This window comes from Chelon labrosus (genome assembly GCF_963514085.1).
Source record: "Chelon labrosus genome assembly, chromosome: 5".
In the NCBI taxonomy this organism is placed as follows: domain Eukaryota; kingdom Metazoa; phylum Chordata; class Actinopteri; order Mugiliformes; family Mugilidae; genus Chelon; species Chelon labrosus.
Window position 1 is genome coordinate 18,079,528 of NC_140341.1, and position 27,430 is coordinate 18,106,957.

At 40.4% G+C, this 27,430-nt stretch overlaps 1 protein-coding gene across 2 annotated transcripts; it reads left to right on the forward strand.

The window, feature by feature from the left end:
• The first annotated feature begins 88 nt into the window (after positions 1-88).
• grb14 (growth factor receptor-bound protein 14) lies at positions 89-27,208 on the forward strand. 2 transcript variants are annotated; one of them, XM_084544165.1, is made up of 15 exons: positions 89-258; positions 2,623-2,837; positions 3,838-3,967; positions 18,492-18,648; positions 20,263-20,384; positions 20,529-20,603; positions 20,719-20,856; positions 21,824-21,934; positions 22,080-22,175; positions 22,518-22,580; positions 23,901-24,017; positions 24,345-24,417; positions 24,491-24,578; positions 24,893-24,986; positions 25,845-27,208. In XM_084544165.1, exons 2-15 carry the CDS (start codon positions 2,650-2,652, stop codon positions 25,989-25,991), a joined length of 1,599 nt encoding a protein of 532 aa, XP_084400291.1. In that variant the 5' UTR covers positions 89-258; positions 2,623-2,649; the 3' UTR covers positions 25,992-27,208. The 2 variants fall into 2 exon arrangements, with proteins under 2 accessions (XP_084400291.1, XP_084400292.1); XM_084544166.1 differs by having other exon boundaries at positions 24,348-24,417.
• Positions 27,209-27,430: the final 222 nt, after the last annotated feature.

Here is a 27,430-nt window from a genome sequence, read left to right on the forward strand (position 1 = left end):
TATTATGTTTGCTTACGTTTGTGCGTAAATGATGCAGTTTATCCTGCATGTGCTGCTGAAATCGGATCCCGCTAAATACAGGTTGTCGTTCACAACTGGTAAAACGGGATCTCGGTTGGTGACTCAGAGCACGTTGCAGTGGAGCACCTGTGCTACACGTGTGAACGCTGTGGGATTCGTTCGTCTCTGCAGCAGCGACATGAGCACCTGGTTGCAAGAATCGAATTGGAAACTCCACCCGAGGAGGCATTGATTAAGGTAAACAGTTTTAAAGTGGCGTCGGTTCAAGCTGTTGTTCCTGTGTGCAGGGCGGTGTGCGCGCCACTTTGCGCAAAGCGTTTTACAAGTCTTATGTTTGTCGAAACGAAAATGAGTCATGTGTCTTGAGTTATCTGCGATTATTTCTAAGTTCAGTTGGTTATGGAATAGGTTAGACACCGACATGAACATTTGGAAGACGCCAAGGTCGTGCGTTCTCGTGGTAGGACGGCATGGCGTGCAAAGGCTACCAATGCATTTACTTTATCTTGTAAAATTAAAACTTACAAATCGGTTGTCGCATATCTCTGTGTTAGAAGTATTTCGCTACAGACTCAATAGTTTCAACCCAACTACTGAATTCGAGAGTTTTTTTCTTGCTGTTCGTGCACGCTTCTTGTTCAAAAGTCAAAATTTAAAAGACTATTCTTTCTGACACTATTTTGTAATCCATAAATACATCCATTCATCATTTATCTAAGGTAGTTTTGGGGTATGGCAAACACAAACAGAAAAACAAAACATAAAACTGAGTGCCTTGAACTAACAGCCTGTACAAGAGTATCAGTTCTGTGAGAAAATGACTAAGACAGTACATCACTGCACAGACATTTTCTTTACCAGTTACAATATTTCACCGATTTGACCTGCACAGCCAAGATCAAAAAGGCACATTTGTTCTGCATCTCAGAGCTCGTATGTTTGGGACAGTTCCTGTTCGTCCGCAACTTCCACTAACGCTATTCGTTCAGATGCACTGTCCTAAAGTCCTAAAGAGAGGTTTGACATGCAGCCAACACACTTGTAATTAGGGCAAATCAAGCAGTGTTCCAGCCTAGGCTCTGGGCTATGGCTGCCTGACAAAATGCTGGTTTTAACACGAAGCAGCATTGTTACATCGAAGTGCAGATTTGTCTGGTGATCGGCTGTTTCTTGTAAAAGGCATGCTGACGGCAGGGAAATAAAGTTTGTAACTGTCAAACTTATTGGAACATGTCCATCTGTAATGTGATGAACTCCACCAGTGGTATCCACAATACATTATCTTTAATGGAATGGTGAAAAGCAGCTCCCAAATGGGCGAAGATGAAGATATCGAGCTCAGAGAAAAAGTTAAGCATTGCTTCTTTGCACAAAGGGAGTCTGCGCATATGTTATGGAGGTATCTATGTCCTTGTATACAAAATCTGGTGCTGTTTTTACTCACAGTGGTGTAGGTGTACTCATTGATGTAATTGGGAACTCAGCAGACATTTTGACACAAACAAACACACAACACATAATAAGCCAAAAATTACTCGCAGCAGCAGAAGTGCAGCAGGATATTGATCCAGATGACTCCCGAGACCAGACAAACTGATAGACGGCCATTCCTAGGTGCTTTCAAGCTGTTCTTGCAAATGCTTTTTTAGGGTCACCATGATGGCATGCAAAAATGCAGCCCAGACTATGCAGGGCTATATCACTGTGACAAATGCTATAGGCGGCACACAGGAGAGTTTTAATTGAGAGAGAGGGACACAGGTCGTCCAGCATGGTCTAAATTCCGTGGTAGAAACTTTTTCGTTCTATCATTTTCACATGCAGCGTTGGACTGTTTCCTTTGTCTAGTGCAGCTGCTTGTCATATTTACTCGCCTACTGAGGTAAACCCCATCTGTTAATTTGTGAGGTGCTGCTTTAACCCTACGCTGACCGTCAGCCTGTATCTTCATCAGCCTGTCCTCCCCTGCTCAGACCCTGTTATAAATTACCTTTCAGAACACTGTTATCATCCCCAACCATCCCCCACATGGAGCCTGTCACTGAATGACACACAGCCAATCTGCTAGTCTGGCTACTCTTTACAGCCACAGGCCTTCTACAGTGTACTAAGTTTAAAGTACAATCCCTGTGCGAAGTCCATGACAAAAGAACAGTTGGTTTTATAGTACTTGTAGCCCTCCTGGGCTCCTTTTGTCTAAGAGTGCTTTGTGTACACATTTCCTGTTTTCCAGTTTGCAAAGGCAAATATAACAAAAAGAAACTAAATCCAGGGAAATCATCAATGTTAGCAGAAAGACTTTAGGAGGCTGAACAAATTAGTTGATTATTAATACACTAACGGGTCAGAGCAAGGATGGCAGTCATTGTGTTAAAAATATCTTTATTGTGGTGGATCATGTTTGGGTAGGAGGGATCATTTTGCCCCACTGGGCCAGCCCTGTGGGCAGCAGATGAGCCAGAGAGACTTGTGTGTGTGTGCGTGTGTGTGTATGTGTGTTCTCTGCTGAGCTGTAAGCAGAGGAGCGTCGGCAGCCAGCTTGCTCCAACTGCGCTCTGCACACACTCCAGTCCCACAGCTTGTCTCTTCTGTCTGCTCCAGATGATGCCTTGGATTTAGCCGGCCCACATGAGTGATATGAATAAGACACTGGACGACATACACACTTCTGGAAGCCTCGGAGAGAGAGCAGAGATTTTTCAGAGTGGCAAGGGTAATGTGAGTGGCTTTCCCAGCCCAGCCCTCATCCCTTTGCAAGATCCCCTACTAACACCAAATGCTCAGAAGACCAGGATTAAGCTCTGCAAGGGAAACAGGTAGGGCTTGTTTTCTTTACACTTTCTGTGAATCACGAAAGTCTGTTGGTAAGATTCTTGTTAAATAAACTTGCACGGAAACTGAAAGTAGTGTTTTCTACTCTGCACAGTGTGAGCTGCACTGCAGAAGAGCAGCAATGTCTTTGTATTTGCAGGAGGGAGACACAGGGGTCTGTTTGAAAGCTCTGGCTGGGCCCAAGACACACCTGTGAAAGAAGTGTAATATGTTATTTCGGCAGTGCATTTAGTGACTTCCATCCAATCAAGATCCTGTTATTTGGGGGATAAGCCTGTTAACTTAGTATTACTTTAATAAAGACCAATAAAGAAATTGTCTGTCAGAGAACAGCACCTCTAGTCTGCAAGCATGCTGAAGTCTGACTATGTCTTAACTTGATGTTAGATTTTTTTTATATATATATACATATTTTAAATGCATTTGGGTTTTAAGAACAAAGCATTCATCCTGGTTATTGCCAATTTCTGATGAGGATGAGATGGCCTTCAGGAGTTGCGGTCACATTCTGACATTGTAACGCGATCACAACTCATTATATAACTGACTTCCTCCATCAGTTTTTCTAACTGTCCAAGCACTGTCTGTTTACTATAGTAGTAAAAGCAGAGGTGGCTCACATGTGTGTTATCTGCCCATCTTATCAAAAGTCTTTTAGTGAGTGGGTGTGTCACCAGGTAGTTGAGAGTATGAGGGTTTCATGGAGCACAAGCTGCAAAGGAATCATAACAATGAAACAGTCTGGACTGACTCTTATAGGAAAAATAGGGAGACAAAGAAAAATTGCAATATGACAAACTATTTGTTTGATTCAACTCCTCCCAGAAGTGCTTATGGAGATGCCTCTTTATCATCGAAAACTTTCGAAAATTCAGCCTGAATACTTGTCACTTTTGAGAACTAAGGAATATCGTGCGCTATTTGAAAATAAGATTCGCTTGGCTCATTTTATGCAATGCACTGTGTTTGTTTTTTGTCCTCCAGGAGCCATAAAGAGGGAGAGGAGTCCTTCTTTTCCCCTGTTCCAAACCCCTTTCCTGAGCTCCTCCCCTCAGCCCTATCCCCCCTCGTCTCTGAATGTTTGTTACCATGGACCAAAAGCAGTGCAACTCAGGTGAGTGTCCCACTTACAGTACTTGAGACAAAAATACAAACCAAAAGTATTATAACCTTTTTCATATGCACCCCATAGCGTAGATAGTACAGGAACAAGTGTCGAACAACAACCCCCAGATATTTTTGACTAAAACAGTTCCACAGTGTTTGGTTTGTGATTTGTCTGAAACTTCAGGACACATGGACGGTCCAACCGGTTATACGAGTATGGAAATTAGCAGCAGCGATACAAATGCTGTGTCAGCATGCTCAGACAATCCACATACAACATGTTGTTACTTTGCGAGACCAGATTTCTGGCCTGCATTTGCAGTGGCAATTAAACAAATAAATACAAATAAAAGAAGACTGGCAATGCAGCTCAGGTGTAGATGTTAAAATTTCATAATAACTTTATGGTTGGCCCAAGCAATACCTGGCCTAGACAGCAATATTGTTTGATTTAGCACAGGGTGTGTGATTATTATGCACTAAATGTTGGAAAGTACCTCTTGGTGCAGGAAGACTGCAGAAGTACTCAAAACTGTTCTTGCTCATAGCAAGCTGCTTTTGATTTTCTTGGTGAAATGACTCGCGTCAATTGCAACTAGCCCACTAGCTTGTTAATGCAGTCAGTTGCAATCATTTTTTTCCAGGTGACTAGCTGGAAAATAATTATTACATAAAGGTTCCGTTAAGTACATTATAATCCAGTTAATATGTTAATGCCGTGCAAAGGAGCTTTTGGAAGTTACCATTTTAGGTAGAAAGACAGTTAGCTGGGCATGCTAGAATTTGCAGCTTAATTAGATCAAACTAATTCACAGCTTAATGCATTCTTTTTACTTTTTCTCTGGTTGGATCAGTGATTTAAAAAGACTTCGACTTCTTCTAGGCAGGTTTAGACATCACCGCTCTCAACAATCAGAGGAGAAATCATTGTCTGGGATTTTGAAAAAGCACTCTGTGTTCACCATTCACAACCATTTTCTCCGCCAAACTTGTCCAGCCCTGCTTTTGTTTACATCCACCTGACAAGTTTGAGATTAGAGAAAAGCACATCTGCGATGTTGCTCCTTAAGTGCGTGAAGCAGCACGATTTCTGAATCAGTTAGAATTTGAAAGCCCATGTCGTCTGAGCCCTGCGGTATGCACCACGGCCACGCCCCCTCTGCATATGTAAAGAAACCAAAGCTTTAGGTGACCGTCTTTGTAGTTATGATTGTGATATGGCTGAACAATGATTGCTTGGGGGTGGGGTTTGGTGACTGGTTTGTTTAAACATTGTGCTTTTTTTTTGTAACTAGTTAGAGCTTTGTTGTTAATGCCTTACTGTAAAAGTGCTCTACAGCTATTGGTGCTTCTCAAGCTTATAATGATTGTGACAATAGATCAGTCTACAACTTGCTCTGATATAATCAATAATTGTTTACTTTTTGCTTCTACACAGAAAAAAAAAGTACATTTACCCTATGTAGTTGATTTATACCATTATACAAAAAATCTTGAAAAAGAGCACACAAATGGGTCAGCTTCAAATGTGCATCGGTTTGAAAATATATATGATATACAGCAATCAGGCATAACATTATGACCACTGACAGGAGAAGTAAATAACACTGACCATCTTGTAACGATGCAATGTTCTGCTGGGAAACTTTTGGACCTGGCATTCGCAATGACACTCCTTGATGGCAGCAGCCATCCCCAGCAGGATGCAGCCTGACACAGGCACACACACAAAAATGCTTTAGGGACAACTCAAAAAAACATGAAAAACAGGCACAAGGTGTTGCCCTGGCCTCCAAATTCACTAGATCCCAAACTGATCAAGTATCTGTGAGATGCACTTGAACAAACCTGATCCACAGAGGCCCCTCCCCTGAACCCATAGGACCCTAAGAACCCCGCTAGAAACATTCTGTTGCCACACACCACAGGACACCCTCAGAAGGCCCATGTCCATTCTCTCCTGAGTCAGAACTGATTTGGAGACACAAGGGAGACCTATACAATATTAGAAAGGTGGTCATAATGTTATGCCCGGTCGATGTATATATGATATTCTTCTGTGCATTCTCTTGGTAGACAGTAGTCTACCATAGTTTTCAACCACTAAATAGTTCTTGGATATGGGTTCCTATTCCATAAGCTTCAAGTTTTATAGTATCTTTCTGGTGTGTCTGTGTGTTTTCTTTTTTTTTATTAAGTCGTGTGGGATAAACTCCCACACGTGGAATACTAAAGTTTATTGGAAATCTTGAAATTACAGAGCTTCTTCGACCCCTGTGTCCCCTGTGTTGCTGAGAATTAAAAATTCGTCCAGAAAGTGGTTAGATTTTTTTCAAGCTCCCATTGTCCTCAGTAGTGTATGAACTAGTGTAGCTAATCAAATTGGTGTATTTGTTCCTCTGAATGCTATGTGGAAATATTGCTTGATTTTCCGTCTGCCAAGTGTGTCCACTTGATATAGAAAGTCTCAAATGAGCCTTTCTAGCTTAGTCCCTCTGACACAAATCAAGTTTTCCCATCAGAAAACGACAGTGATTGCTGCGCTCTCACCAGTCCATTGTGAAGACAGGTCAGGGGTTTGCGCTGATTTGGTGTTTTGAGAATAGGAATCAAGTTTCTCAGTGATGCATCAAAATGCCACTTAGTTGACTTCACTCTAAATCAACATGGCCTCGTTGTAAACACATCTTAAAATGATCTTCTCATTACCAAGGCCTGGGACTGCACCTCATGGACCTGGCAGCCACTCTGTCTTTACAGCAGCGTTCTTGGGAAGACAAAGGGAGTATGTCATCCCTAACAGCTGCTTTTATGTCAAGGCCCTTGTGGCACAAGGTTATGACCTATTTTCTGAGGCGCTCAAGAAACCAATGACGGCAGCAGCGTTCGTCCCTTCGCCCACTGTTCGGTCTTTTCCATAAAGAAAAACTGTCCGCTGAGCTTCCCAGCGTGTCTTTTGGGGTAGAAATTTTCTCATCAGTAGTAATTATCTGAAAATGACATTATTCCTCTACATACAGGTTTAGATTATAAAAGGAGCAGGCATGGATGATGATTTCAATGTGGCAAGGACTTTACTTAACATTGCTTTGTTTTACACAGATTTTGGCCGCTATTTCCCTTTTAAAAACCTTCTTTATGTCAGCCCACAGATAGTTTTGTGTGTGCAGTGGCATTTGGGTCATTTGCTTAACAAAACCTCAAGTCCTTAATACTCTTTATACCAGTGAGATACTAGATTTTTTTTCTCCACAATAGCCTATGGAGATGTACATTTCTAAATGCATACTGACAGTAGGTACGTTTAGATGGAAATGCATCATTACATGTACGACTGTGATTGTTTGGACAGAGCGCATTTCATGGTGAACAAATTGGGCGTCCTATGCTGCCTCAGCTGTTTCAGACATGCAGCTGTGACAGTACAGATTCCTTTGTGCAATCCTTTAATCCTCCTGCACTTTTGAGCGCGACCTCGGGAAAAGTGCCCAGGGCTCGGCATTCAAGGCTGTCACTGCGGACGCAAGCGCCAAAAATTTACCATGGCACGATGACGCCGTAAATATTTGTATTGATTGCGAAAGCTGTCGTGCTACGCCTTGTAGCCAGTTCCACGCTGAAGATGTTACAGCTGACCCTCGTCCGCGTCGCTGGATGGATAAGACGACTGCACACCGAGATTCGGCTGTCACGTCCAACTTAAAACATTGCATTTATTAATTTTTTTACCCTTTTCTGGAATCTGTCTTTATTCTTTATGACAAATAGCTGAATGCTGTCTTCCTCCGTGGCACAGCTCCACCCCATACAGCAAGCCTACTCATTATCCTTCATGGATCCCTGCAATTATTAGACTGAGTCAGAGCCTAAAATATTACTTGCTACTCTCCCTTGCCACTAAAGTAACACAGTTTATCAAAATTAACAATATGTTTATTTTGAATAATTTCATCATTCGTGTCGTTTTTGTTTTGTTTCCAGAATGCATTTGTTAGTATTTCCAACCTATTGTGTTGGGAACAAATCCTGTTAGAACAGTTTCATTTTCAATCCTAGAATTGAATCTAACACAGTCCAGTCGCAGACAATAGCCCCATGAATGAATGCATGGCCGCAAAAGTTGCAAAAGGCTTAAATGCAGGTGGAAGTCCAGTAGCTTGCAGGTTTATATCATCTTGCACCACATAGAGTCCTGATAAAGTAGACGAGGCCAAAGACGGTGTTTGTCTCGGCTATTATCTGCCTACTAGCACAACCCAGAACCTTCTTTAATACCATAAGTCAGCTTTTAAACCTCCTCCCACGAATACAGGGGCCTCTACACCAGCTGACTGTGATTCAGTTTTTAACTAAATCACTGAAACGATTGATCTTTTCAGGTCACTCCTCCTGTGTTTGGCATAGATCTCCTCTTTGGCTAAATCGTCTTCGACCAGTATCACTGCATGAGCTTAAAACAACTGTTATGAGACATTCATTGTGTTCCAGTGATGTTATTCTTGCAAGAAGTAATAGATTCAAACTACTTGCCAATATAAATAGCCCCCTCTCCTCTTGATTTGTACCAAATTCTTTTGAGATTTAACCATTTCTAAAGGGATTCCACACACTTAAAATGTTGCTGGACAATTTCAAAGCATTGCATTTAAAAAAAAAAAAAAAAAAAAACATAGAAAAGATCATTTCTAGGCATTTGATAAAATGTTGTCTGTATTCAGCATGGCCGTGAAACGGCTCTCCTTAGAGTTACCAGTGTTTTATTTGTAGGGGATTTATTTAGCTGCGCAAACAGAGTTTAAACATGGAATACCGCAAGAATTAATGTTTGGCCCTGTTCTTTTTATGTTGTACATGTTGCCCATGGGACATATCATCCGTTGTTGTTATTATTACTGTGGGCAGTGGAAGCTGGCTTTGAGTAGAACAAGTGGAAAAAGTGGCATATCTTCACAATACCAAGGCAAAACAAACTGTTTTTGGTGAAGATAGCTGCCACTGTCCCGACCGGCTGGGAATATGGTGGACAGTCATTCTTGGAGTCCTATCAGAAAACACATGGACAGTCAGCATCCAGAGGCTGTTAAGTGTTCTACATTGTCTGTACTACTCTTTGTTGTGTCCTGCTCATATGTCCAATACCCTATATGGTAATAATCAAGTATTATCCTCGAATTCCCACTCTTTCTTAATGTCTTTTTTCAGAATCAGCTTTATTGGCCAAGTATGTGTGCACATACAAGGAATTTGACTCTGGTAACTTTTGCTCTCTTGTACAAAAACACAGAACTTAAATAAGCGTAAAAAATAGAAGTGTAAAAAATATATCTTCATCTCTACACATAAAATAAAAAAATGAAGAATAAGAACAGATACGTACAAAGCACATCCCAAAGATTCTCAATGGGGTTAAGGTCTGGACTCTGTGGTGGCCAGTCCATGTGTGAAAATGATGTGTCATGCTCCCTGAACCACTCTTTCTCAGTTTGAGCCCCATGAATCCTGGCATTTACATCTTGGAATATGCCCGTGCCATCAAGGAAGAAAAAATCCATTGATAGAATAACCTGGTCATTCAGTATATTCAGGTAGTCAGCTGACCTCATTCTTTGGGCACATAATGTTGCTGAACCTAGACCTGAGCAACTGCAGCAACCCCAGATCATAGCACTGCCCCCACAGGCTTGTACAGTAGACACTAGGCATGATGGGTGCATCACTTCATCTGCCTCTCTTCTTACCCTGATGCGCCCATCACCCTGGAACAGGGTAAATCTGGACTCATGACCTTCTTCCATTGCTCCAGAGTCCAATCTTTATTCTCCCTAGAAAATTGAAGCCTTTTTTCCCAGACAGCCTCACTGATTAGTGGTTTTCTTAAGCCTACACATCTGTTCAGTCCCAATCCCTTGAGTTCCCTTCATATTGTACGTGTGGAAATGCTCTTACTTTCACTATTAAACATAGCCCTGAGTTCTACTGTTGTTTTTCTTTGATTTGATTTCACCAAACGTTTAAGTGATCGCCGATCACAATCAATCAGGATTTTTTTTCCAACCACATTGCTTCCTCACAGACAATGGTTCCCTACTATCCTTCCAGTTTTTAATAATGCGTTGGACAGTTCTTAACCCAGTTTCAGTAGTTTCTGTAATCTCCTTAGATGTTTTCTCTGCTTGATGCATGCCAATGATTTGACCCTTCTCAAACAGACTAACATCTTTTCCACGATTTCAACATGGTTGTTTAAGAAATGAGAAGCTACTCATTGCATCAGTTGGGGTTAAATAACTTGTTGCCAGCTGAAAGATAATCGCCCGTGCAGTAATTATCCAATAGGAGGCTTGTACCTATTTGCTTAGTTTAATCCAGGTGGTGACTTTTTTTTTTTTTTTTTGGCCAGGCAGTGTATGTACTGCATTCCAAGTTACACAATAGCCACAGAAAGGCAGTAGACATGCTTTTCTTTTTAAATGTTTTCTCTGAGTTTCTTGCATTGGTTGAATAATAACACAGCAATTCATTATAATGTAGCAGGTAAATTGAGAACTGGAGGAATAAAACTCTGAAGAGTCATGCTCAGTAATCCAAACACATAGCGTTCATTCCTTGTGCCTCACAGAGAGTCTGTGTTATATATAGGAAGTCATATATAGGCATTACGTGCACTCCATGCCTCTCTATTATTCCTTTCAAACCAACAGTCATATGGGATAAAATCATCTTCCTAGTTGGTCCGAATGTTTCACCACACATTAATTAGCCTTTTACAAGCCTGATCTTATCTGGGCTTGCTTTGGTTCATAACTAATAACTACAGCACAGTATAAGTAGAAATATTATGGGATTAACTCTGCAGTAGACAATGGAAGAGACTGTTTCATCTGTTTGCATCTTGTTGCATGAGTAGCAACTCGGATACCGACGCCTGGGAACATGCAACGAAGTACATTTAGTCAATAATGGAGAATTTCAAGAAATTAAAGCTGTAGTGCAGGACTTTCATATATGTATGAATATTGGTCATATTCAAGCTTTTCGCAAACTAGTTCATATGATGATAATTATTTCAATTTGCACCAGGTAAATCTTTCTGCATTTACAGTTTTAAATCGGTTGTCCGAAGTGACATTCCCGCCCCGGTTCACAAGATCCTTTTTATGCCAACCAGCAATAATTGACAGCGTGAGCTGAAGAAGGGAACAACTGTAGTGACAGAAGCGGAGTAGCCCACAGCTACAAGGAGTATGGTGGAGAAATTACCATTTCAAATGGAATCTGGGACTTCCCTGCCTCTGGTGGTCAGGGAGATTCAAACTGAGACTATGAAGTTTCCAAGACAGCCTTCTGATACTCCAGATAAAAATAGAAACTCTCTGTTCAGGGGAAGAGTTACAGTCGATGGTGAGGACAAACGAGGATAAGCACTGGTGTGGCTTTTCCTTGTTGGAGATTGCTGAAAATAGAGAGTGAATGATTTAAGGCTGTAGTCATACATCACCAGTTTTTGTGTAATTACTCTTACTGCCAGAAGGGGGCAAAATGGTTTGGCACCATAGCTTTAAGTTCTGTATTTGAATCCTGTGCTACTTTACACTTTGTAAAGATTGGGAATTTTAGGACTGTTGATGTAATCATGGGTTCTGGTGATGTGGTAGCCAGTGTAACATATTTTTCTTTAAGAGCACGCTTTAATATTCACTTCCTTTTGGTAGTTGCTGTTCTTTAAGTTTCTGAACTAAAGCTCACACGTTATGTAATGTTCCTGGAAGGAAAGGACTTATGTCACCCTTGTTTATTTATTATAAATATGTTGCTTCCTCCCAATCGTCATGCTGTTGTTAGAATATACCTGTTGCCTGGTAGGAGGTGCTTCTTTAAAGACTAAATTTAGGGAACAAAAGTGTTTAAACAATACTGGCTATGTCCTTGTTCTACAAGATTGGCACTGATAGGTATCTCTGGATGTTTTTAGAAAGGTAATCAGTAAATCATCTTGCCCACAGGCAAACCTGCACTGTATGCCTGCATGTGCCCCTGCACCGCTGGTTGCCGTCTTATACTCTGACAGTGCCTGCAAGGGGGTCTTGATTGAATCAGCTGTGGTCAAGGACAATGTGTCTAGAGCTGGCTTTGTTATGGGAGTTGTGGAGACTCTGTTATCATCCTGGCTCCATTAATTCCAATTCATTTTAGCTGTGTGATAACTAGCAGCGTCTGCTTGTCTGTGCTCTCACAAGTCAGCGTACTGTGTTTCCAGATAAACATGAAGCCTGTTGTGGGAGGTTCTTCTTTTCCTGCCTGTTCTCATGACTTGAATGAGAGCACAGTGACTTGCACAGCGTTAAACCTCCATATTCAGTGTTGTGAAGATAAATATAATGGCATAAGCTAAGAAGAATACGTAAAATAAACATAGACTTGTGCAGATTTTAAAATCCAATGTGGTGGCTGACAAGGAATTGAGACTTTTTTCAATATAGCGGCTTTATTTCTGGGACTTCATTGTCTTTAATTGTGTGGGGCATCCTTCTAGCTTTGAGAGTGAGCCAAAATATTCATGTAAGGGCAGCTTTTTCACCATAAAAAAAGCATAAACTGTATGTAATCAAGATAAAACTGAACAAACACACGATCTAAAAAAATTAATAACGTTTGCATACATATAAACAGTATTACCAAAGCAGGATCGAATGAGTTTGTATGTGTGTGGTTTGCATTCAACAAGGAATTTCAGGCTCACTGAAGTCTTTTTAAATGATTTATTACATGATTAATGCAATGCTAAATTGAAATGGATGTATAACAATAAAGTTTCATATATTATTGAAAGTTGGGTGCATTGTTGCGTGTTGCAGAGGCTAGCCATTCAAATGTGCAACTGACCTACATTTGGCATTGATCTCTAATTTTTAAATGGGTGTCATGTAAAGACTGCATACTGGTATTCACCAGCTCTCTTTGTCTAGTCTGACAGTAAAACAGATGTGGGCTATGAACTCTGACTATGGGAATGGAGCTATTTTGGCTGTCTAATGTTTGCTTACTCCTCTCCCTGCCTCCCTCTCTCCCTCTCCTCTCAACTCTTCTCAATGTTACAGCAGTGCCAAAGCACTGTATGAGTATTGACACAAGTTGCAGTATATTCAAAATACAAACCCAGAGGTTTTGTAAATGTAACATTTTCAAATAATGGCAAATATTTGTGCACAGAATCGGCAGCCTCGGTAATGCTGCAGTATAAACTTGAAGTTTATCTTAATAATGAGCTTTAGTCCTCATGACCCATGCCTGTTCTGTTTCAAACGCGAGCAGCCAACTCAGACATGCAGACACTAACATATGGAATCAAAGAAAAGCAAGTAAGTACTTATAACATATAATTCTAACAGCACTGAAACAAGCAAGTAAAATCCCACAAACAAACTATTTAAATTACAGGCATATGTTTCAGCAGGCAATGCTACTACTACTGCCAATGATAACGATGTCCATCACCATCATCATAGTGAAATAATTAATAAATAAATGACATTTTGAAAACTAATGTCAAATGAGAGACAAAATAAAACATCTAACAGAGCGGCATTGATGTGACTGCATTTATAGTTCATTTGTTGAACTTTATGTTTTGGCTAATATTGTTCTCGTCTCAGTATTAAGTGTGACTAAGAGTCGTTGTGTTGCGTCTAGGCTACAAAGTCAGTAAAACCAATAATGTTACTTTCTGGGAACTCTTCAGCAGTTATTTTTTATACATTTTACATTATCACTAGACATAAATTGTTACATTGATCATAAGTAATTTGTCCCTTTTCAAAAAGAGAGAAAATAAACACTTTTCCATTCCCAAGGACAAAGGAGGAGTTTGTAATGTGGGGAGGCAACATGACTTTGTTTCTCACACTTGCACTCTGAAGGATCTCATTGTAACCGGTTTTCCACTGTATCCAATAGGGTTACCATACAGAAAAGTACTATATTATATTTAAAAAAAAAATAAAAATCATTATTATCATTACAACTATAATTTGGACACGATCAATAATTTCACTTGCTATGTGTGGATATTCTTCTCGTAATTAATTCCTCACCTACAGCAAAAGCATGAATTTCCATGCCAGAAGAGTCACCTTGCCTGCCATCACACCTCTTTGTCTGCAGAAGCGGGTATGGAATCTTACATGGATTTCCTCTGTGCTATCTCTTAAACTTTTAATGCTCTTTCCTCGATGTCGGTGAAGCGCTGCCTTCTGTTCATGTTCGCTGTCCTAAATTTAAGTTGTTTTTCAGACAGCGCTGGAAGAGATCCAACCTCATGTGAGCACTATGTAAGGGCTCGCTATGTTAAAAACCTTCCGGTAATTTTACGCCAGAATACTTTGCTTGTGCTATATTGTGCTATATGGTACTATATTTACACTGGGTTCTAAAAATATGCTGTTTTACTATTATAAACAATGTTATTGAGCTTATTAATCCCCATATGGTTTTTATTTTTCGTTTATTATATTATGTGCTCACCATCCAGGACTTTGTAATGAATGAATTAATTAATTACGCATCAATAATAGATGTCATTTGAAAGTTTTCAAGGTTTATTACTCACCAGAACCTGGAAATATGCTTAAAGAGCCATTCACTTTAATTAGCAGAACAAGTGCGGAATGAGGGAAGCCCATATAATAAGTTAGAACATCAGACAGTGTTTTTATGAATGCTCTGCGGTGCAGTGCTTTACACTGGGAGGATATACACAGTTATAAAGCTCTGACCTATTTCAAAAAGATCCCAATTCTTTCTATGGATTAATAAATCGCTTGCTTTTTTTCTTACAATGGCTTGCTCTAACGATTTAATTAGCCACACCAAGGCTGCAAAGTTCTGATATTTCCATCTAAATAGCCTCCGAATCATCTGAATGAAAACTGGTGTAAAACATGTTTTACTTCCCTTTTTGATAACACACACCAGCAGTCCTGCAGTAGACCAAGCTGTAAAGCAACTGCCTTTACAGCACGCTTATCAGTGTTGCCTGATAACATTTGTCTGTCGTTGGAGTTCATCGCCTCATTGCTGCCACTATTCGAATGCACTGATCTGGCTACATCCTTTCCGAGCGATCCAATTAAAAAAAATGTGTTTTAGCCCTTGGAGTATGAATAACTTAAGTATAAAAGCCGACTGGCGTATCGGTAACGCAGCTGGCAGTGCATATGTTAACAGCAGACATAAACAGCACCTCATCTGGCCATTAAGGGACGTCCTGAAAATGTCAGTTTTTCCAGTGTTATTACAGCAAGGAACTGGGAGGACGGTGAGGACAGTTCCTAGTGGTTTTCTTGCACAGACGAGGCTGGAGGCCAGCCCCTCACCGCCACTCAATGATAGAGCTACAGCTGCGGGAGTGCACTTCAAGGTTCAACCAGAGGAGGCTAATTGGCAAAATGGCTCACTCTGTCCCCGTCCTTGAGATAAGAAGGTCTAATAGAGGAGTTTATGTTCACTGAGACTATATTTAGTGCTGCATACACAGCATCTGGATTTATTTTGCCTTGTCCAGACAGTTTTCTTTGCATCTCATTGAAAGGTCTTCGCAATACAGGACATTATGTTCTGTTGCTCTGTCCCCAGCTTCAGCCCTCACCTCCGGGATGCAGCTCTCCCAAGTCAGCGATCTAGTTGGCTTCATGCTGTGTTGAATGTGGCTAGTATTTGGATAGGGATTGAACCTGTCCAATAAATTTGTGGATCATTATGTTTAAAACAGCTTAGCGCTTATTTATATGTACTCACGGTGTTTGTGTAGTTTTAGAGGATAATGCCTACTTGTTGTGTCATGAACTGTTGCTTTTAAACTGTTTCCGGACAAAGCAGAACTTGTAGCGCCAACCAGTTTTAACAGTTTAGTTTGTATAATTTTCCCAGAAGCTTGAAAAGGGAAGGTGAGGATATCTTACTGCAATGTGGATTCTTATCTTTTAGACGGCACTAAATTCAGCACACGGGGCCTCTAAACTACCTTAAAAATGTATCAAACACAACTAGCTTGTCTCAAACCAAGCATACGGGGTGCTTTATAACTATCTTCCCTTGACTAAATAAGCACTACAAATACAGCCCGTTGATGCAACTTCTATAAAAAAGTCACTGCTTCACTGTAGATGCACTTTTGTACCACCGTTCTGTTAAAGGATTATGACTGACGCCGCCCCATACTTTTAATGTAACTCTGCCGGGCAATTTGCTATTTAACTAGTTAAAATGAGGAAAGGTAGAATTCTCCACAACTAGGAAGTTTCACTGGATTGACAAAAGCCAAGGAGGACATGTATGCTTCCCAGATGAAAGCATGTGTACACTGGAAGCGTGGTTACCTGCTGATGAATGCAGCTCTGTGTTCACCGATAAAGTCGTCATCAGCTGCTGCAGCAGGCCATCTTACCTGGCCTTTCATTAGAAACTCTTAACCAATAATTAACAGTACCCTCTGCTCAAGGTTTTCCATTATTCTGAGTGAAAATTTAGGTGTAACGTTACAGTAATTAGTTTGAAGAATTCAAACAAATTGTATTAGTTGCTGATATTGTAATTAAAATTTAATTTAATGAATGCATGTTTACAAATCAAATGTGTGTATATAAAAAAAATCCTGTTAACATAGCCGTCCATCTTCCTTACATTCTGCATCATATCTGTTGAGGACTTGGTTTTCAATGATGTTTGATTAGAAATAAAAAGAACTCTATTTTGATGCCAAAATAAAATTGGTGATAATTGTGAAAACAAAATCAAAAAGGATCCTAAAACTGATTTGTGTGCTTGGATGTACTACACAAACACAACTCAGCATGATCCCGGGATGGTGTGTTTCTGCTGACATATCATATTTGGCATGACAGCGACAAAGGGGTTTTATTCATTTATTTATATATTTTCGTCTCGGCAGGCCATTGATTCTACACCCCAGAATACGATTCTCCTTGGCTTTCTTTTACAGAAGTTTTCGTGAAGGTTTTCTTCTCATTTGCTCTTGTGAAATAGCCTTAAAATAAGTTGTTACTTTGGATGCTATTCTGAGCGTTTAAATGGATTCTTTCCGTGTCTTTTTTGCTAAGCAATGCAAATGTAAAGTACATCTAGAAAAAGCTAATACTCTACCAAGGGTTCCTTGCCTCCTGACAAACCCAACCCTGTTCCTGGTGAAATGTGACACCCGAATGATTTGATTTGGCAGACTCTCAGGAAGCCACATCCTTGAAACAACTCGGCTGAAGCCCATGAGTCATCGCCAGCAGTGCAGTGAATATGTATCTTTCTTTCTTTCAGGATTGATTTATTTTAAATGAATATGATTTAGCACATTATTATGCACTGTTGAGTACATTGGACACTAGATGACAGATATCTTAAACGCAGGCCCTTGTCTTTGTTAGACATCTGCAAACAAAGATGTCTCTCTTGTTAGGCTCCACGTGGGCTGATTGGACACTAAATGGTTTACACTAAGAGGTGATGTCATAGCCAGAGGCACCCATTTGCTGATGGCTCCTTGAGGGCTCAAACCTCAGCCCCGCTCAAGAGGTCTGACCTCTTTTCTCTTCACAAAAGCAGTCAGGCTCCTCTTGCCAAGCTTTAAGCGACCAACAGACCTCGCTGAGAGAAAAGAAAAAAGACAGATTTGGTCTTTGCCGCACCTCCCTCCCTTTTCTGGACCCGCCTGTGTCAACTTTAGACTGAGTTGACCCAGCTACCATTACATTTAACCAGCACCTTTGTAATTGCTCTCTAGGATCTTGCAGGGCATTATGTAGCAGATCTGCTTGCCTTGGGTGCTTGAATGTGAATAGAAAGGGGGTTGGAGCCATGTGACTCTCTCTCCACCCCCTAGTGAAAGAGCAGATTGATCTCTGGCTTCTTGACTCATAGTGGTGGGGAAAGGAGGCAGGTGATGTGGTAAGAAGCCCCAGTGATACAGATATGAGTCAGGAAAGAGGCAGTTTTGTCTAATTAGTTCATTTCAGCTTCACTGCAGTCCAGAGGGAGAGGGAGAGAGCGACTCGTTGCTTCACAGCTGACACTTGCTGTGCTGCCTGATGCGTGTTTTTATGTTCCTCACAAAAGCTCTCCTTTGCAATGCTGTGTACTCAGCCATGTTTTGGCTATAGAGCTTGCCCAAACTCAGTACTGTGCTTGGCTCCAAACCGACAGGTAAGTTCCTCTTTTAGACAAATTAATTAGTTTCATGTCTCAGTGTGGTGGTGCAAGATTTCTGTGCCGTCTCTCCGCAGGCTCCAGCCTTTACGTCCTGGCACATGCTTTGCAAATTGTTCTGCACAAAAAAAACCCAAAATATATATATATTATATTGCTGCTGTAGAGAACATGAGCTATCTGCCGTTTGTGGGTCAAACTGATTCCCTCAAGCTAAAAATTTTGCTTGTACTTCTTAAACATCCAGTAAAAGACAGTGTCCCAGTCTGCACTTTTCAATCACGGTTAAAGTGATTATTAATTTAATGCTTCTATTTCAGGTAATTAAAGTTTATAGTGAAGATAATACCAGCAAAGCTGTAGAGGTTCCCACTGACATCACCGCCCGGGACATATGCCAGCTGTTCGTCTTGAAGAATCACTGCATTGATGACCACAGCTGGACTCTTTTCGAACACCTCTCCCTTCTGGGAATAGGTACGATTTCACTTTCTGCAAGTGTAGCTGGTGCACACTGAGAATGTAAAATGCTCATCTCACAGGCATAGTTCTATCTTATCAGTAGATAAGTGCAGTGCATCAAAGAATCAAAGCTGCACATTTTGATCAACAAAATTCTTGCAATGATTGTTTTGCATAATGTCATTAAAAGTTCAGTTTACATATAAATCAGTTTACAGCGTTTTTGTGTTCCTTTAACTGAACACTTCCTGACTATCCAACATAAATATAAGGCCTGGGTCAAGGCTAGTTAGTTATAAAGTATAATGTATAAATATTTACGTGTACCCTACTGTATATACTCTATACTATTTATGTATTCAGCCCTTTTGGCATTTTGTGTAAATACTGGGAGGTCAACATGTTTAATCAGCATTACCTGGCACCAACAACTATTAAAAGTTTCAGCAGTCAGATTTTCTTGCATTTTCAGTCTGTTGCACTTCCTTTCACTTCCTCAGTCTGTCCTGCTGTGTATTTTTTTTTTTTTGTGCATCATGAAACTATTACATGCTATTTTGTGGGTCAATATAAATGTTTAGTCACACACTGGCCTTTTTTTTTTTCTTTTTTGTATCCCCAAGTCTGATGAAAAGGTTAATATCTCATTAACGTCCCATGTCTGTGCAGTTAATATGTAGCTACACCCAGCAGCTAGTTAGCTTAGCTTAGCACAAACACTGACTACAGGGAGGGAAAGCCTCACCCGCTGTTGTTAAACACACAAGATATGGACAATGTGTTAATAAGTGAAAGTCAGACGAGCTGGTCGGCAGGTTTTGTTATTAATGGACAACGCAAGGTTAGGCAGTTTGTCATGTTTGTAGTTTTCTGCCTAGTTAGGCGAATTAGCTACCGGCTGCCGTACTGCTGTATTAATGTTTTCATGCATCTCTCTGTAAAGAATATTGATAACGAAAGTGTCTGATTATTCCCTTCAATCAATTGCGATTGTATTTTGTCAAAATTAACTTTAAAGCCACTTAAAAGCCACATCAGTCATTTTTACTTAAAGAAAAGCATGCATATGCCTGTTTTCGACTGCATTTAGGCTGTGGACTGTATAATTGCTTCTTGCACAATCCTCAGATCTAATGCCAAAGGCATATCTAAAAATACTTACTTACTTAAGGTAAATTATTTACAAAGCAGGGCTTACCTGTATGTTATTTCTCAGAATAATTTTATCTTGTATGGGTAGTTACTTGTTGTCTGATGAATTATGTCATTCAACACTGCTTCACATGGCCATCCGAACAAAGGACATTTTCCATTTATTCAACAATCACTTTAACTTCTAGGAAAGGCTTAATGTTTATTTTATACTTCTTGACTGGAGAGCCATGCTGTCATCCAGAGGTTACACATTAATATAAGGTTAATAATCAAACGCTTTGCCTCGAGGTTGAGCATTGTAGCTCTTGCCAGGAATCTTTTGTGGAGATCATTGCATTGTGGTAGGATATAGTATACTTATGTCTTCAACCTAGGTTTGGCATTATAAATGATTCTATTCAGACTATTTTATCCATAGAGCAGTAAAAATCAGGTTAACCTGATATTCATTTTCTTCTCTTCTGCTTTCACTAGAGAGAATTATTGAAGACCATGAGTCCGTTATGGAGGTGCTGTCCGGCTGGGGAATGGACACAGATAGCCGGCTCTATTTTAGGAAGAATTACGCAAAATACGAATTCTTCAGGAAACCTCTGGTGAGTGTGTCATCCAGTTACACTGTATATGTGGTTATGGATTCGTTCACATCAATGGTATATCCATTCTTTGAACTAACCCTGCTATATTCCCAACAGTACGTGGGTTGAAGAGGTTAAAGTGTGTTGCTTTCATATCCGTAGGACTTTTTCCCCGATCACATGGTCTCCATATCCAGTGAAACCAATGGCATGGTTGATCACTCTGAGCTTGTACAGGTATCAAGTTCCTTCTGTTTACTCTCTGCCGTTAAGTGCCAATTGTTAGTTGTCTTAGCTTCATAATTCACTGCACTTGCCCGCCTATAGTAAATTATTTCTCTACCCAACACAGACCTTTCTCAAATCCAGCACTTGTCCTGAGATCCATGGATACCTCCATGCCAAAGAGCAAAGCAGGAAGTCCTGGAAGAAGTTTTATTTTGTCTTGCGGAGGTCTGGGATTTATTTCTCCAATAAAGGGACTTCCAAGGTTGGTAGAAAAAAGACTCACTCACGTTGTGTTCTATGCGTTTCAGAAAAATCAAAACCATTATAAGAAGCAGATTACGAAAGGGGGAACTCTTCGAAACACTTGCCCCAGACTATAAATATTCTTCTAGCCTTTGTTTTGTGCACTGTGTGGTCACCAGTTCACCCTGTGCATGCATGTCACTCATATTGTGAGAGAGCTGTGGAACAGGTTGAGCTTGATTTTCCTTAGGTCAGCTGGCATAGCAGCCAGGCAGAAACTGTACTCTCAGTGCTGCTGACGAGTGAGGCACTGGCTATGCCAACTACTTTCCAACTGCTTTCATTTGCTACAACAGTAGACCTTTTGTTTTCAAGTGCAGGTAGGCTTTAGCATGACGCCCACTTTTAGTCTAGCATGTTTACCATTCATCTGCGTACGTGGTCTGACCCATTGCAAGTCTGTTGGTACAGACGCCAATAGCTGAGGCCTTTAAATAAGGAAGTGGAAGCAGACTGTCACATGAAAGCAGAACAATGGGAGCCTTTGAGCTTTTTTTAAAAAATGCAAACCCTATCAATATTTCTTAATCTGTCCTTATCTCTTTGATTATGTTTGTAGGATATCTATATGTACATAATGTATATATAATATGTCATTTCTAGATTAGAACGCACTGTTTAAATTTAAGTTTTCTGCTGGAATCGGACAAACATTAACTTCAAAATATCACATCAAAAATACTGGATATCTGATTCAGGATTAGGGTTTTAGTAGCTTCCAGCTGAACAACCCCCCTAGCCCTAATCCCCCTAACCCCCAACACAAAAACAAGCTAATAAACAGCAAAACCGCTACCTCCATTTTTTATTTATAGAAATCAAGACTTCAGACCATTTCAGTTGTTGTGCTTATGCCTCACAGCTAAAGTTTAGATATTGTATCTTACAGTGCTTTTGTTTTATTATAACCTCTCTTTGTTTCGCAGGAACCCAGGCATCTCCAGTTCTTTGCCGACTTCAGTGACAACGATATCTACACTGTGTTATCAGCCAAAAAGCTACATGGAGCACCTACAGAGTTTGGGTTTTGTGTCAAGGTACCGTCTCTTTCTTTCAAAAAGCCTTAACAGGGGTTGTTACCATACAACAGGGAAATGCCGAAACTGTACAAAAGGAGCAGGTGTAGCGTGATGACTCTCATCATATTGAACTCTTTTGTCTTCCTAAAACCCCTCGCCTCAGTCCTCAAAGTGCAGTTCAGCCCGGGACTTGAAGCTGCTTTGTGCGGATGATGAGCAGACCAGGACCTGCTGGATCACAGCCATGCGCTTGTTAAAGGTTGGCTTGCTGATGAATAACTCTAGGTGATATCTAAGAGGAGGAATGCTGAGTCAGTGCTAGAATCAGATTTAGCTTTGGGAGGAGGTCAAGGGAAACTATTGAGTGATGCTAGATTAGCACTCCCACACTTGATGGAAGCAGCATGTGTTCATTGTATGAATATTGTGGGGCATTAGTCACTCCTGCTGGTCCATAAATAATATACAGTACAGCACAACAGGTTTCTTTGTATCTGTCCCTTTTCATTACAACAGTAACAAAAAAATAATAATAAAATATAAATATACATATATATATTTGGAATAAAATTTTAAATCCTGACCTTATTCTGTCTTTCAGTTTGGGATGCAACTGTACCAAAACTTCATTCAGCCACACCAGAAGCAAAAACCATCACCAATGGTAAGCTGAAACTCTTACTAGCTCAATATATATGGGAGCCCTGGCCATATATATATATATATATATGATTTAAAATGTTACCCATCCAAAGTAACCTCATAGTTTTGTTTGGTAAGCCCCTTTTCAAGCCACAAGAGGTGATTTCTTTAATCTGAATATCCCCGATAAAGCCACTCTTTACAGATTGATAATGTTAGCAACTAGCCAGAGAACAGAGTAGACCATTTAGTAGATAAAAACCCAGGAGACAAGACCACCACTTCATGTCTGTTGGATGAATAGTTACACGTTTGGTAAATGGACATAGCAGTCTAGTAATATTTATTGAACAGCATAGGACAAACGAGGCAGCTCCAGCGGGGCGATGTCGGCTTCGCGTCCCAGAATAGCCTCAAACTCTTCTAGAGTATTTTCGCAGCAGCAAACACAATCTATTTACAGATTACGGACATGTTCGCGAACTCCTCGCTTTCTAAAAATACATGGTGATCAGCTGCTCTCAGATTTAACAACTCATCACCCCTTCTCTGCTGTCGGAGGGTCATATGTGACCGACAGCCTCGCCAGGAGACTTAGTCAGAAAGATAGGAGGGCGTGCGTGTGTGTTTGCCAAATGCAGGGTCAGTCTGCTGAATGTTATGTCAACATGACAGATTTAGCTAACCACGGTTGCTTGAAAAATCCTACATCATGGAATCACACTGACACATAAAATAGCAGTCATGGCCAATGCAGATTACCACATTTTTAAACAATAACGTGGATTTGTACGTCATTTTAAGTGGGGCAGAGTGCAAAAAAAAGAGCTGTAAAAGTGAAAAAAAAACTAAAAAACAACGCTCACTTTGTTTTAGCCACTTGCTTAAATTGCAAGCTTAGCACGCGGTAAGGGAATTCAAAAAGCTCCTTAGTAATCCTGATAAGAGGAATTTTCTTGAGTGTGTATGTGTATGTGGTTATTTAGAGCCACTCACTATATGACAGCTTAAAGGACTAAAATGTGCCCATGTGTCATTCTCTTCAAAGCCACTCTAATCCCTTTTCAATGGAGTTTTTTCTGTCTGGAATCATCTAGAAATGATGAAGATGGAGTCACGGTACTCAGACACTAGATGGCAATACAATACCACAAGGCAGCAGAAGTCAGCCTGCTCCCTTTTCACAGTGCACACAAAGGAAAGTGAACAAACCGTGGCTCCTTTAGAGTGTTTTACATTTTATTAAAACATGTTATATCTATGGGTCTAAAGGAGTGAAAACGTGAGGAACATATATGAACTGTATGTCCAGAATTGTATTGTATGATGACTGCCATTTCAGAGGAGCATTTCGGAGAACTCGCTGGTGGCCATGGACTTTTCCGGCCAAAAGAGTCGGGTGATCGAAAACCCGTCTGAGGCGCTGTCTGTTGCAGTAGAGGAAGGCCTGTCATGGAGGGTAAGTCAGCGGTTTAGGACGAATATTTTACTCTAAATAAATTGTTAGAGGAGGTCACCATACTGTGAGTAAATAAGAAAGGATCAAACTGAGAGTAACAGTTAATAGTGCCTTATCTCCCTGTTCAGTCATCAAATGGAAACACTTATTCTGATTCTTACTTCACTGATGGGTTTCTCTATAACAGGTTGTGATATAGGAACAATTTCCTCAGATAGAATCATGTGTTTTTGTAAAGTACAATCTAAGAGCTATCAAGATTTTGGGTCAGCACAACAAAGAAAGGCTTAATAAGGCTTAATAACTGATACTGTGGCTGTAACTCAGCAGAGGAAGAGCTGCCATCGTTTGAGCGGTCACGGGAGCCCCTCCACAGCGCAGAGCTCGGTGTCAAACATAGGTTTGTGAAACACTTCTCAAATAGTTTTTCTATGTGTACGCGACTTTTGTAACATCCCATCTCCGTGCTCCAGCTATCCACGTGGCTCAGTCGTGGTTCCACGGCAAACTGTCTCGGGAGGATGCCCAGCGTCTAATCACTCAACAGGGTCTTATCGATGGGTGAGCAGCTGTTTTCTTCTACTTTGTGCAGTAGCTCGTAAAAGATTTTTTTTTTTTTTATGTTTCTACTTTTTATTGAAAAGCAAGAAAGGCTGCAGATGAATGATCACAATTTTTAAATGTCTGATCACAACAATCATGACAATCATTGGAATCTTTTAGAAGCCATAACAGATCATAGAACTTCATTACTACTTTAATTTTGTTTTCCATCATCAAAAAATCTGAATACCTTGTGCTTACATTTGGAAACCAAGGCAGGAATATTGGTTAAAAACTGCATTTTTTTTAGAAGAATTTCCTTTTCATTTTAGAGTGTTTCTTCTGAGGGACAGCCAAAGCAACCCGAAGACATTTGTACTGTCACTGTGCCAAATGCAGAAAGTCAAACACTTTCAGATCTTACCTGTGAGTATCTGTCTGAATACATGCACTACCTTGCAAAAGTTTTAGGCACTAAAAGTAGAGCGTGGAGGCTTTAAAAAAAACAATGCGGCACATTTACTTATCCTTTAACTTATTTATTACCTTGGAGAGCTTGCAGAGTTCTTCTGTGGATTTAGGCCGTCACTGTCTTCAGCCTGTTCGTGTAAGTGATGTTACGTCGTGTTCGGTTCACACAAAGGGAACCTAGAGGGAGGCATTCTTTTTATTGTTGAGAATTGACTTGTGGTGCTGAATGGTGCGCCGCGTGGTCGATGAGCTTCAAGAGACTCGCGCAGTTCACAGGTTGTGTAGCAAGCCTCTAATAATTTGCTGCAGCCACAGTTTGCAAATGTTCCCTAAATCCCCGACGGTAGCTCGGCTGGAGACGTGAACCAAACTCAAAAACTCTGCAACATTTGGATGCACGTAGGAAATAAAAATATCGATTGGAGTTCGATATTTTTAAATCAAAATTTTCATCCAATAAGAACAGTGAACAGCTTTTGAACGGCTGTCCGTCTGGCTGCTCAATTCCCATTGAACATCATGTAATCCTAGACTAGTTCTGCAGTGTCATACATTTTACAGGACACCTTGTTCTTGCTTCTGAAGATACAGCAGGTCTTAATGACTCTTGCTGTATGGGACAGGTCAGAAACCTAATGGTCCTGCATAGAGGATAAGAATTAAAACCTCTGAAGTACCTAAAACTTTTGCATCAGTTGCACCATGTCAGTAATCAGAAATAATATCCTCGTGCTTAACACATTACCCATTTCTTGTGTATGATTCTTTTATGTTTGCATGCATGAATGTGTATGTGTGCATACGCCACTGTAGGTGGATGATGAAGGGGAGTTAACCTACAGTCTAGATGATGGTCACACACGGTTCACTGACTTGATCCAATTGGTGGAGTTTTACCAGCTAAACCGTGGCGTGCTTCCCTGCAAGCTCAAGCACCACTGTGCCCGGATCACCCTGTGAACAAGGGACCTAAAGGACACCCCACCCCACCCCCCACACACACCTGAGCGTCCACGCGCACCTTAACTCCAGGTTCTTCTGGACGAACTCTCCCAGTGTTGTTCTCGTGCCTTGAAGAAGAAAGATGTACAGACAGTTGCTGTTTTCATTTTGTGGCACATGGTCTCGCCTTATTTTTCTTCTTCACAAAAAAAGCTAAATTCCACGATGGACTGTGTAATAAATGACTACTGGTGCTGAAGGCCACATGCGACATTATTTTTTCCGGTCCTGTAATCAGTGTATATGTGGAGGTAAATGCGTTGTGGAAAGTCCAAACATGACATGTTGAACTGTATATTATAAAGCTGAATGAGTACTGCATGATGTCAGTGAAAGAAAATGTTTTTTTTTTCCTGATGTACAGTAGCAGGAATTTGAGTTTTTAACTGAAAACATTCAGTGGAATGACTGCTGCAGTATAGGTATGTTGAGCATTCACAGAATATAAATGGTTTCTGTCGGTCATAGTCTGTTGAATCCCAGCTAGGGTGCATTGCTCACTTGTGACCGTATCTTACCCTGCTCTGTAAACTCTAACTTCTTAATTAATCATCTTCTACTGTAAGTGCTCAGGTGCTTTTTAAAGAAAATTGTTGTTTTTCTAATTGGGAGATAAAATGACCTCTCAGGAAGGGATATTGTATACCGTGCTGCCGGACAGAGAAAAAGACAAGTCGCGACCAGATGGAGAGACGGCGTGCAACCTCACTGCCCTGCACTGTGCGTTCATTTTAAATGTATGTGATTAAATAAATGTTTATATTCATGAAATTAGCAGCGGGCTTGCTCTAGAACAAGAGCAATGAAATGTATTTCACCAGTTTCGGTTGCAAGTAATTCAGGATGAAATCTTAAACATGGCTTTACCGACTCCTTTTGATCAGATTGGAATTCACTGTATACTGAAATTTAGCTTTTATTTTCTACCAAAGATTCAGGTACACAGTGTGCAACACTTTGGTTGTCTGCATCATGACGTCACTACATCTCCTGTGGCTGCACAATGACGGATTTTTTATTTTTTTTTGTTGACATTATCCATACTGCTGTTGGTATTCAGTGTCATACAGTTCTGTTTTTTAAAAGCCAATAATGCGTTAGTTTTTTAAGAGAAACGTTTTATATCTCATGATTCATGTCTGTCTTTTCAGCTGGAGTAATGAATAAATGTCATGGACTGCATATTTTTATATATATATATAAACTACCATCTTTTTGGTATGGTATGATTTTGTATCATACCTGCATCATGTAGCAAGTTTAACACATTGTCAGCTGAACCCACACTGGGAAAACAAAAATGCCTACAATGTGTTATTCACGGTGTAAACTCTTAGCCACTGCTCCTAACATAACACATTTTTATATTGCATGACTGTCTTTGCAGGGAAAATGGG

Excerpts from the sequence above, each read along its gene's own strand:
- grb14 (XM_084544165.1), top strand. The coding sequence starts at position 2,650 with ATGAGTGATATGAATAAGACACTGGACGACATACACACTTCTGGAAGC. Across the intron at positions 20,604-20,718 it reads ATCACTCTGAGCTTGTACAG|ACCTTTCTCAAATCCAGCAC; the intron begins GTATCAAGTTCC and ends TACCCAACACAG. Across the intron at positions 22,581-23,900 it reads AGCAAAAACCATCACCAATG|AGGAGCATTTCGGAGAACTC; the intron begins GTAAGCTGAAAC and ends CTGCCATTTCAG.